Source organism: Arvicanthis niloticus, chromosome 18 (genome assembly GCF_011762505.2).
Source record: "Arvicanthis niloticus isolate mArvNil1 chromosome 18, mArvNil1.pat.X, whole genome shotgun sequence".
Lineage (NCBI taxonomy): Eukaryota > Metazoa > Chordata > Mammalia > Rodentia > Muridae > Arvicanthis > Arvicanthis niloticus.
In genome coordinates this window covers 32,365,077-32,377,762 of record NC_047675.1, presented here as the reverse complement: position 1 = coordinate 32,377,762, position 12,686 = coordinate 32,365,077, and the positions used below count along the sequence as shown (strand labels likewise).

The 12,686-nt window shown below is 51.9% G+C and overlaps 1 protein-coding gene across 10 annotated transcripts in view; it reads left to right on the top strand.

The window, feature by feature from the left end:
• Positions 1-12,686, top strand: part of Smpd3 (sphingomyelin phosphodiesterase 3) — an 82,928-nt gene that overhangs the window by 64,658 nt on the left and 5,584 nt on the right. For all 10 annotated transcript variants that reach the window (XM_034522309.2, XM_076915825.1, XM_076915830.1 and 7 more), the window contains 3 exons: positions 5,033-6,551; positions 11,108-11,183; positions 11,272-11,427. In XM_034522309.2, the coding sequence (XP_034378200.1) occupies positions 5,238-6,551; positions 11,108-11,183; positions 11,272-11,427 (1,546 nt within the window). In that variant the 5' untranslated portion in view covers positions 5,033-5,237. The remainder of the gene's footprint in view (positions 1-5,032; positions 6,552-11,107; positions 11,184-11,271; positions 11,428-12,686) is intronic.

The following is a 12,686-nucleotide window of genomic DNA, read 5'->3' as shown; positions in this document are numbered from 1 at the left end:
AGGGGTGTCGGGGGACTATGGTGCCTCTTGGTGTGGCTGTCTGTTACATCACCTTGGAGTGGGGCAGGGCAGTGTGTTGGCCATTGCCAGAGAGGTGAAGCAGGGCAGGAGGATGTACGTGGAGCTGGGTGCTTTGGATTGAGAAGTATGAACAGGCATTTACTTGTGTCTGAGGGAGTCACTGCTACAGCCTGTGTGTTTATGCTAGACCCCAAACGCCAGTTCTATTTGGGTTACAGCTTTCCAACCCCTCCTCCAACTCAAAAAAGCATCTGTCTCTCATCAGTCTTTCTGTCCTCCTAGCAATGAGCTGACTCCAAGTTTCAGCAGCTCAGAGCTCACGTTGCCATGCCAACTTCTCCACAGCAGCATCTAGGCAGAATGGGCTGGCCTGATCTCACAGCCACTGAATGCAGGCACATTTGGGTAATTGGACTGGAGTGATCCACAGGCCTTTCCTTTGGAACCTGGGGCTCGGTCCAGCTCCTGTTTAGACTCAAAGACGTGTAGGATATTTTGCTCCAAGACTCTAAGCTTATAGTGAGGGAGAGAGGGCTCAGCAGGCCTCTGGTCAGAAGACAGAGTAGTAAAGGTGGGGCAAACCCCAAGCAATGACAAATGGAGCAAGTACCAGCCCTCCAAAGTTCAAAGACTCCTCAGAGATGGCATAACTTCCACACAGGTCAAGACCTGCTTTGCCCAGAACTGACCTGGCTTTCCCACCTTCCCACTGCAAGAGAAGCTCAGATTCACAGTCAGCATCCCCACGGGCCCAGTGGAGCTACTGTGAAGGTGTGTCCTGAGCACAGCTGGCAATGCTGTGGCCTGGTCACTTGATGCTCAACGGGAGTGGTCCTGCCTCCTACAGTTAGGGCCGTTCCTAAGGATTCCCTTCACTGGTGAGGGAAGATCAGCCTCTGGGCCCACATATTATCTAGGGTGAGACCTTGGTTTAACCCTGGCTTCTGAGCGGCAATAGTGCCCTTCCCACGCTCCAGTCACGCAGGTTACTGACCAGGAGTCAAGTGCATTTGGTGTTGGCAGGTTAATTTGTATGAATGGCCACACAAAGCCCCTGGCTCTTGATGCCTCAGGCTACCCAGAAACACTTGGGACTATAGTCTTAAGGCCATGCAGATGATTTCCCACCTTCCCTCTTCCACGTGGACTGAGGGTCTGCTGGGCTCTCAGACATTCCTAGGCCAAGTTCTTCTTCCACTTGCATCTGCCTGTGATCCACAGAGCTCTCTGTCTCTTCTGTCTTCACTGCCACAGAGAGGAGCAAATTAGTGAAGGCTTTGGCCCCAACAGTGGGAGTGGCACCTGTGAAGACCCCAAGGCACTCTGGTTCAGTCAGGGTCCTGCAAGTCCTGTGGATGGGCTCAGGTCATCCCCTTAACAATGCAGTAAACATAAACTGTGACGGTATGACACACTGGGTGGCCTCAGGAAATGGACAGAAGGAAGCAGGAGTGGCCAGGCCATCTGCCAGGTCCTTCTAGTCCTCATGGTAGCTCTAGAGGTAGGCACAGCTATCCCATTTAATGGTCAGTGCCAAGGTGTTACTTAGGCTAGCCTGACTCCCAGGCTGTGTGCAAGACTAAGAAACTCAGGTGAAAGGAGAAAGCCTGGTCTCTATGTCTCACCCAGAGAAGCTGGCTCCCAGGGGTCCTGCCTTGGGGCACCATATACCTCCCAGTCATAACCCGTCATAACCCCATAGCTTATAACGAAGGGATTGGGGATCCTGCTAGGAGCCTTGAGGACTGAGGGCCTGAGAGTATTCAGCTCAGCTATATGGACTATGGTATGAAGAGAAAGAGATGCTTCTAGTAAGCCTGGTAACTATATATTAGGATTTCCAAAGGGGACCCACCCAAGGGTGACTGTCAGTCTTAGCATAAACCCTGAAAGATCCACCTAATCTAAGAGGTTGAGGTGCAGAAGCTCAACATAATGGCCTTGGAGGACCCTGCTGCCTCCTTACAAATGTCCATGACAGGCCTTGCTTGCAAAGCTACCAGATCAGAGAAGAGGGACTGATGTCGAGAACGGGGCCCTGTGTCCAAAGCCAGAACTGACCCACCTAGACAGTGCACACAAGAAAAAGGGGAGATAAGCAGGGTGTGGCTGAGCACCTGCCTGGACTGTGCGAGCCTGGGACAGCCACGTCCTTCCACGGCCACTCCTTTGAGCACTTGAAACCCCTGGGAAGTTGCCAGCCTCTCGTGTTTAACAGCAGCGTTCCTCTTTCATGAGGAAAGTGTAGATCAGATTAATTAATGTGTGCTGTTTGTTTACCCTCCCTTCATTTCCCTGAGACAAAATAATTATCTAGAGCTTTAGAAACAGCCTCGTCCATGGCAGTCCCTTCTGTGTCTGCTGTAGCACAGCTTCCGGGTGTAGACAGGGGAATCAGTGCAGGGCAGAGCAGGTGGCAGCACCCAGGAAAGTCCTCCTTTCAAGGCACTGCAGAAGAGCCCCTTGGTAGCTGGATCTGGGGTGGCCGCATGGAGGACCAAGGGACTCAAGGCTGCCTCACTTTAGAGAATCACTGTGACAGCGCTACTCCCATGAGCTCCTGGAGCTGTCACCCCAGCTTCTCCCCTTCACCAACCCTTCAACTGGAGACAGAAACTATGCCTGTGCGCAGCCGAGGACTGGCAGAAAGATCACTGCAGACTAGGGGATTTTGCCAGAGGGTTTCTGGGCTTGCAACAAGAGTGGAGGGAACAGGGGCAGCTGAAGAAGGATTCTCTCGCTTTGTCCCCTAAAGCCCTATACCAGGTGATAGCTGGTCCCAATCCGGTCTGATTACCCAGTATTAGGGTTGAGCCACACAGGGGCTCAGAATGGGTCAGGTTTTTTTTTGTTTTTTTGTTTTTTCCTCAGGAAGTCTTTGATGAAGTAGAGTCTGATTCACAGGGGTGCTTTAGCCAGCTCGTGGACATTGCAGGGGCTCTTGGGGTGCTAACAGACCTCCTCCCTGAGCCTTTGTCCATGTGTCACCTATGCAGCCCACAGTACTGCCCACAGGTCACACCTGGCCTCACTGCAGAAACACTGACTTGACACTCACATTGGTCTGTTCACTCCGTAACTGGGTTGTTTTCTGCATTTGCTACTTCCAGTCTCAATCGGAGCAGCCAACAACCGGGGCTTGGCCTCCCTCAGACAGACTTAGTCTTCATGGATCTTATGCAGGAGGGGATCTTAGACACAGCTCTGGCTCTAGGCCAAGTGACAGCCTGCTGTGGGGAGGGCCTGTGCTCACATAATGCCTTGGACAGGTCCCTGAAAAGAAGTCTCAGCTGAGTCCTGAAGGGTACAGAGGGGTCACAAAGAGAGTTGTAGCCTCTTGGGCTGCTGGCAACTGTGTAGAAATCCCCACTTCACACGGGGCAGCTGGCAGGAGGGAAACAGCTGCCTCCTTTCTGGAACCAGCATCCTGCTAGCCCTCCGTTCATTTATCCTATCTCTGAGCCACCGGCCACTTTTGCCTCGACCTGGGACCCTTGTATAGCTCCTTCCCTGCTGGGTAGGTAGGCATATCCCAAAGTACGTGAAACACAAGCTGCAGGCCACTCTTCTGTGGGACATGCACCCTCAGTGAACCTGCCTAAGCCACCTGGGCAAGGAGGTGAAAAGTCTGCCCTAGAAAGCTAGTGTCTAAGCTAGTGTGGAGATGAGGAGCAAGCAGGGCTGTAGGAGGGCCTCAGAGTGAGGTTCTGGTACCGCCGTCAGAATGAGTAGGAAGAGAGCATAGCAAGGTGACAGGCTGCAGAGACTGTCGGCCAGCTGAGGAGGTGTCCCTCCAGTCACTGTGTAGAGAGGGTAGAGGCTGATAAAGTTGATGAATTGTGACACTGTCCTCAGCTCATACTGAGATGTTTCAGAGGGACAGATGAGACATGAGGATGGAGGGAGGGTAGTATAAATGATATCTAGGTTTCTGGCTCCAGTGACAGAGGACCTAGGAGGGAGGAGAGAATGCAGGCCCAGGATGCATGATGAGATTCTGGGTCCAGACCTGATGAGGTGTCAGGAGCAGAAGTGGTGTAGAACGTAATGAACTTACCTGGCAGGCCTTATAACTAAAATACAGATCGTGCATCCAGGACTTTCCCCTCAAGAGCAGTGTGGGTCCCTAGAGGCCAATAAACACAAGACTCCTGTCTTTATGGATATAAAAAAATCAGCACAGTTAATATACCTGTCACCCTATTCTAGGTGTGGCCAGGCCTGCTCTTAAAACCACTGTGACTCAGTACAGCCTGGGGCAGGGACCAAGGATGAATGTATTTAGGTGTCTGTTGGCTTTGCCTGAAGCTACATCTTAGACCACAAGCTGGAGAGTTAATAAAACTTCGGCCCCCCACAACCCCCAAGAACCTTCTCAAAGTGTCTAGGAGACTACCAGAGTCCCTATAACTGGATAAACTGTTCAGCAGGTCAAACAGTCTGTGCCTGGGTCCCCACTGCCTGGGGTTCTTCCGGGGCACAGTGGGGTAGAACACAGAGCTTAGTCTGTTGCTCAGGAAGCCAGACCACGGCCAGAGCGGCTGCATGTGGATGAGGACTCTTTGCTCTTCTGCCCAGCCTGCCACACTGCCCTCTAACTTTTGTCCCCTTTTGTCTTTCCGGGTCTAGCTGGCACTGGATAAAAGGTGAACAAACATGTTTGCAGCTGCTCTAACCAAGGCCACTGCCTGCCCACTTTAAACACTCCCCCTGGCTCCCAAAGGGTTTCACTTGCTTCCGGCCAGTGTCAGTCCAGGCACAGTGTCAGATCCTAACACAGCCCTTTGTACCCATAAGGCTATGCCCTTCTGAAAGCATGGGCCATTTTTTACGCAATTAAGTTACAGAACCAAGACAGCCAGTTAGGGACAGTCATATACTGTTTATTCCAGGAAAACAAAAACATATAGGCAAATGGAATGTGCTGGGGCATTCTTCTGGCCCCGAAACACTCCCTGGTTTTTGGAACAGCCTGATTCAGTAAAGGATTCCCCCATTCTCTTTTCTACAGGTGTTCAACACGCTTCGGTATCCCGGCATGGCCCCTTGAAGCGCACCATGACTGTCTGTGGGACACTCACCACTAATCATCCAGAGTTGCATCTCACCAGGAGGTGACCTGCCCTCCCTCCTCCACCTGCCCCCTGCCTGGGAAAGTGCTGCAGCTGCCATGGACACCATGTAGTAGGGCCGGCTGCGGCGCCCAGTGAGCTGCAATGGTTTTGTACACGACTCCCTTTCCTAATAGCTGTCTGTCCGCCCTCCACGCTGTGTCCTGGGCCCTCATCTTTCCATGTTACTGGCTGGTGGACCGGCTGGTGGCCTCCTTCATACCCACCACCTATGAGAAGCGCCAGAGGGCAGATGACCCTTGCTGCTTGCAGCTGTTCTGCACAGTACTGTTCACGCCAGTCTACCTGGCTCTGCTTGTGGCTGCACTGCCTTTTGCCTTTCTTGGGTTCATCTTCTGGTCTCCACTGCAGTCTGCCCGCCGGCCCTACTCCTACTCCCGGCTAGAAGACAAGAGCCCAGCTGGTGGGGCAGCCCTGCTTAGTGAATGGAAGGGCACAGGGGCTGGCAAAAGCTTTTGCTTTGCCACGGCCAATGTCTGCCTCCTCCCTGACTCACTTGCAAGGCTCAACAATGTGTTCAACACCCAAGCACGGGCCAAAGAGATTGGGCAGAGAATCCGCAATGGGGCCGCCCGGCCTCAGATCAAAATCTACATTGATTCTCCCACCAACACCTCCATCAGTGCAGCCAGCTTCAGCAGCCTGGTGTCGCCGCAGGGCAGTGACGGAGCCAGAGCTGTTCCTGGGAGCATTAAGAGGACAGCCTCTGTGGAATACAAGGGGAATGGTGGGCGTCACCCCAGCGATGAGGCTGCCAATGGCCCAGCCTCTGGGGAACAGGCTGATGGTAGCCTTGAGGACAGCTGCATTGTGCGAATTGGTGGCGAGGATGGAGGCCGGCCACAGGAAGCTGATGACCCTGCTACTGGGAGCCAAGCCAGGAATGGGGCTGGTGGGACCCCAAAGGGCCAGACGCCCAACCACAACCAGCGGGATGGGGATTCTGGGAGCCTGGGCAGCCCCTCAGCCTCCAGGGAGTCCTTGGTGAAGGCACGGGTTGGGCAAGACGGTGGTGGCAGTGGAGAGCCAGGTGGTAACAGCAAGCTGCTGTATAAGACCTCTGTGGTGAAGAAGGCAGCCCGAAGGAGGCGCCACCCCGATGAAGCCTTTGACCATGAGGTCTCAGCCTTCTTCCCAGCCAATCTGGACTTCCTGTGCCTGCAGGAGGTATTTGACAAGCGTGCGGCTGCGAAGTTGAAAGAGCAGCTACACGGCTACTTCGAGTACATCCTGTATGATGTCGGGGTCTATGGCTGCCACAGTTGCTGCAATTTCAAATGTCTCAACAGCGGTCTCTTCTTTGCCAGCCGCTACCCTGTCATGGACGTGGCCTATCACTGTTACCCCAATGGGTGCAGCTTCGATGCCCTGGCCTCTAAGGGAGCTCTGTTTCTCAAGGTAGGCACCCTCAGCCCCACCTGAGGGCTATCCTCAGCCCCATTGAGGGCTATACACTGGCTTTCCCTAAGCCACATAACAAAGTAGGCCACGGCCCCTGCCAACCCTTATTCCCTGGGAATCCTCACTCCCTTTATGGGATGAATTAGGAGCCAAAGCTTTTCATGGAACTGAACTCAGGGGCCCCAGCCCTACCACATGGACTCAGGCTCAGTGATCTGGGCCAGTTTCTCAGCTTGAAGTTACTTTTACTTATTTGTGAAGTGACCTGTGTGAGGCCCAGACAAGATTCAAAGCTTCTTGTCCTGAATGGTGACCATGGTGGTGGCGATAACAGTGGTGCAAGAGGAAACAAGCCCCATCTCCATTCACACAGCGCAGAGACCAGGGCAGACTAGAGTGCAGGCCAGCGTCTAGGCTCTCAGGTGTCCAGGCCAAAGACCACACTCAGCCACTGAGGCGTCACTGGCCAGCACAGCCCCCACTTCCGTTGTCAGCAGCTGCCATGGCAGGCTTTCTGCCCACCAGCCCCTGGCTTCACTTCATAGTCACTAATTAAAGTGAACCATAATTATTTCTGCTAATTTGGATGCAGTTGGAGGAGGTTTTAGACCATAGTAATTTGGTCATTACACATTATCTTCCACAGAGCCTGAAATACTGTGTCAACTTTTTGTTCTTTATCTAAAAGCCACTGTTCAGTGAATCTAGAGTTTTCTGAAGCATCATTTGCCGCTCTGATGCAGATGAGGCTCTCTGCCCCACGGGCAGCAGCTCTTCTGTCGGTGAGACTTGACTGAAGGGCTGCTTGGTAGGGACCCTGATTATAGCCCAGGGCAGGTTTCTCTTATTCTCAGTTCCAGTCTGTGCAGGAAAATGCCAGGTCAGTGCCTGCTGGGAGTAAGGGTACATTGATTCCACTGAGCCTGTGAGAGCTAAGGCAGGCACTCAGATGCCTCACCCTGGGCTGCTCGAGGCCTCTTGCATGACTCTACCAGCTCTCCAATCACAGAGATGCAGGTCAACTGACACAGTTCCAGCCTTCCTATTCTGACATATTCTAACATTTGGGTTGTATCTGAAGATGTATTTCTGTCTTGGTAGCCAGCGTGGCCTTCTGGAAAGGAAGGGGATGTGTCATTAAGTTCAGAGTGGACAGAGATGCTATAAGCCTGGAGCTGTCCACAGACAACCGCAGTGCAGGAGAACCCACAGCTTCTTGGGACAGCTTCTCCTCTGTGCCTTCATCATTAATGTTCTTTTTGTCTCCCTTTGCCTCATAAGTTTCAAACTAGTTGGCAAATATGTTGACCCATGCCACTCCGAACCTTCTTAAAGCTGGCCAGTGTGATTTTTGAATCAAACTTGATTTGCAACATCTTTCAACATCTTGACAGGGTTGACACATTTTCATATAGCCGAAGGCTGGGATAAGCATGTAGCCAGCTCTCTTTACTTCTCAGGGTCCCTTATTTTCAACTCTGTCGACAAGGGAGTATGATCTCCATTAGTCTTTGCTGGTAACCCCCATCCTTGTCCCAGGTTAGACCTCTCTCTCCCCAGAGCGCATGCCTGAGTCTGGCTGGCTCCTGAAGCAGGCTGAGCATCTGTCCTGCTGTTCTCACGCAGGCTCTCCTATGCTGAAGCCACCCGGCTGCCTGTGTCTGCTCCGCCTCTCCCGGGTTCTTCCTTTTACTTTCAAATGCCTCTGTTTCCAACTTTCCCATCTTAGCCCTGTACTTCTCTATACTTGCCCACTGTGAATGTGGCTGACCTCTTTCAGTGAGGCCTCCTTCTCTTAACTCTGACTCATCTTACTGCTTCAGTTTCCCCATTTCCGACAGTCCATGTTCCACCCTTCCCAGACCACCCAGAGGGGCCTCCACATCCCATGTTCTACTGCTCTTAAGCCTTGCTAAACACAAGCTAGTCCTCCCTGTGTGGGCTCCTTGACTCTTGCTCAGGTGTTTTGGGGGCACTTGTCCAGCCAGATGCTGCCTTTGGGAGCAGAGCCAGGCCCTGTTGGGTAAGACTGTCCTGCCACAGACCTGTCAGACCCATCTGGAGAGGAGCTGGGGACTCTGGGAGGATGCAACCAGCAGTCTGTCCCTTCCTCTGCCACAGCCCTCACTGGGTCACAGTTTCCCAGTTTATTTCGTGGATCCCTTGAAGAAATGGACATCCCCCATGACGTAAGGGCTGGGTTCCCTTTGGCTTCAGCTCAGCACAGCTAATTCTGAGCACCTCTTAAGTCAACATTCTGTGCCGACAGAACTAAAGGGCACAGCCTCTCAGTGCGACCGTTTTTGTTAGAGAAACACACATGACTGTGCAGGTCCTGAGGACACTATGTTTGGAACTGCTGAGTCCCAGCAAAAAATCAACTGGATGCTAGCGAGATCACATACCTGTTAAGAGGGAGTCAGGATACGTGAGAGGCAACTATGGCCTTGCTACTATGGTGTCCTCACCCCAAGGGGTGCTTCTCTGCTGCAGGGCCGGCAGCGATGCCTTTGTCCTGTCCTTTGTCAACACAGGGCAAGTGATACTAAGGGAAAGCCTGACAAATGGGTGGCTCATCTTGACAAAGACACCAGCAGCCCAGAGAGCAGCATCCAGAGGCCAACAGGTCTAACATGTGCCCATCTGAGTGCTGTGAGCCTTAGTGTGCCCGTCCATGAAATGGTACACATTGAACATATGAGGAAGGGCTAAGCTTAAGTGTCCATGGCTTAAGATTACAGTGGGAGAAACTTGTTGCCTGAGGAACACATGGTGTGTGTGTGTGTGTTTGTGTGTGTGTGCCATGGGCTGCCTTGAGTACTGCATTCTTAAACATGTGCTTTTATAACAAGAAGTAACAGTGGTCCATAATTTTACCAGACTAATTCCCAGAACAGGTGCGAGATGGCTGCACTATGGGGCTGGTATATGGACAAGAACTGAACGTGTAAGTTAGAAACAGCCTTAAGTCCAGCAAGAGAGCCTGTTATCAAATAGCCAGACAGAGGCATGGAGGAAGACTGGCATGCATGCTGGGGGAGGAAGGTGGAGTTGGAGAAATCCAGGGGACAGAGCTGAGGAAGCCACATAGGGAAGAAGATCCACTCAAGTTCAGCAGCAACAGAACATTGAGAGGCCACTGCTGTGTCCTTGGTCACTGAGAATAAAGCTTGGCTTGTGGTCCACCTCCCTGGGAAACACCTGGGTCTGAGGGCTCACCAACACAGGAAACCCAACTGGAATGGTTTAATAAAGTCTGGGGAGGGCAGCTGGTGCTCACACAGAAATATGTGTTATTGATATAGATTCTGAGGCAAGGTGCCCACAATAGTTCCTGAGGAGTATGCCGGTGAAGGACTCCAGCAGCTAATGATAAGGGGTCAGGAGGGGAGGGGCTGTGTATTCTCTTCCCTCCAGAGCTACAGCACTGACAAACGCTCATTCTTGGGTTACACACATGGAGGAGCAGCTGTGTTGTTTTTGGGACATACAATTAAGATGCCCATTCTTATGAAGCCAGAATTCGAGATGGCCTGCCAAAGTCACCTGCCTGACGAGCCAGGCCCACCCAATGTAACGCTCCCTAGTGAAAAAGAGGTCAGGGTGGAGAAGTGGAGGCATGAAGGTGTCACTGTGGGAGCAGGAGGGTCCGGCCCATGTCAGGGGCCCAGAACAGGGGACACAGGCTAGAACTCTGGTCTAAGACTGAGGGACTGCAGAAGACCATCTCCCATAAAATTTATGAAGTAATGAACCATACAGCCAGATGGGCCTTAAAGACATACTAGCAGGAGGCTGTCCAAGGCCCCTCAATGGGTTGTGGCTTTGAATTCAAATTGGAGGGGCGATAGGAGGTCAGGTTGAGAGTGTGGTCAGAGGAGGAAGGAAAGAGTCACAGAGTAGATGAGACTAAAAGGCGGTTGAGAGGATATATTGCTTTACATAAGGACCAGAGTTAGAAATCCAAGCACCCACATTAGGCACCTAATTCTGGCTTCTGTGGAAAACTGGGGGTGGGGCTGCACACTGATGATAATGATAATAAAAGACTGAAGGTTAGATTGGGCATGATGGCACACACCTGTGATCCTTGCACATGAGAGCCAGAGGCAGGAGGACTGCTGTAAGTTTGAGGTCATCCTGATTCATGTAAGTTTCCGGGCCAGCCAGGGCTACATACCAAGATTCTGGCTCAAAACAAAAAACCTGAAAGTCACGTAGCTGGATGTTCCAGTACCTGGCAATGCCAGGGACTTGCCTGTGACCTGCTGAGTTCCCTCCTTCCCCCATAAATCCTTGCACAGAGTGCTGATAACCATGTGACATCACAGCCTGCTGTTTTCTTTACGAATTTGCCTCTATAACCAGCCAGAACTTCTGGAAGCGGAGCATGCCCTGCCTCCACTTGGGCACTAGCCAGAGTCTAGCCAGGAGTCTGGCAGAGCAGGGTGGGGACAGTTTGAGCAAAAGGCTTTGGGTGTTGCCAGAGTCCCTTTGCACTTACAGCAACAATGGCCGTCTAATAGCAGTACTGACACCCTGCCTCCCCCCAGGTGCAGGTGGGAAGCACACCTCAGGACCAAAGAATTGTTGGGTACATCGCCTGCACACACCTGCATGCCCCACCAGGTAGGCCACAGCCTGGGGGTTTCTGGGTATGGGTTCAATATCTGGGACCTGATCAGGCTTCACAGTCTGGTCTCTATCCTGTCTTCAGAGGACAGTGCCATCCGGTGTGAGCAGCTGGACCTGCTTCAGGACTGGCTGGCTGATTTCCGAAAATCTACCTCCTCGACCAGCACGGCCAACCCCGAGGAGCTGGTGGTGTTTGACGTCATCTGTGGAGATTTGAACTTTGATAACTGCTCTTCTGGTGAGGCCTCACTCTTTCCCTCTCAGCTCTGAAGCTCCAGGCAGAACACAGGCTCCAGGCACAGTCACAGGCCATAGTTAGGTAGCTTGAAGAACTTTTAGTCCTCATGTATTCTATGTGGGAAATTTAGTAAGACTGATGTGTCTGTCCCACACTGAAGTCCTAGCATAGTGACAACACATACACTGCCAAAGAAGCAGGGGCCTCTGGCTGGACACAAAGAGATGCCCCCAAAATGGACCCAGGGCAAGAGAGACTCTTCCAATAATACTGGCTTAAACTAGGCCAGGAAAATGGCTCAGTGGTAGCTCGGTGGCTAAGAGCACTGGCTGCTCTTGCAGAGGACCCGGGTTCAATACCTACCACTAACATGGTCACTCACAACTGTCTGTAACTTCAGTTTCAGGGAAGTCAGTGCCATCTCTTGGCCTCTGTAGACACAGCAGTACATAGACATACATGCAGGCAAAACAGCCATATATGTGAAATAAAATGGATAAAAAAATATTTAAAAGCTGGCTCAGCAGGCAAAAGCACTGACCGGATGACCTTCACAAAAACTGTCCTGTGACCTCCAATGTTTGCTGTGACACATGTTCTCTTTCTTTCTTTCTCTCTCTCTCTCTCTCTCTCTCTCTCTCTCTCTCTCTCTCACACACACACACACACACACACATACACACACACACACACGAACATACACATACTCATAAATATTTTAAATACAAAAAGCTACTGGCTTAGACTACTGAGCTATGCTAGGTATGGTGGCCCATTGCCCGAAGTCTCAGTTCATGGGAGGTAGAGGCAGGAGGACTGCTGCAAGCTTAAGACTAACCTGGTCTACATAGTGATTTCTAGGCCAGCTCGGGCTACATGAGCCCTTGTTTCAAGAAATAAACAGCAATCAAACCTTTTAGGATAGAAAAGTCAATCATCTGCGAAGTTTTGAACACCTGGTTTAAATCTATTCTTACAAAGACTTCCTCTGAGGTAGGAGTAGTGTTGAGCCTTGCTTGGGCTGCGAGCCTCATGGTTCTGATGCTCTGGCAGGAGCTACAGCCCTCAAGGAGCCTGTGAGTTCAGGCCTCACCCTTAGAGCAGGAAAGCTCAAGGTCTCACCTGGAATCCAGGATGGTGCCCTCACCTGGTGGCAGCAGGTAAAAGCCGTTATAACCTTTCATGGCCAGGGGAGCCATCAATCAACAACAGTGGCAACTCCAGGATGGGCAAGGAGAATGCAGTTCCCACCATGAGAC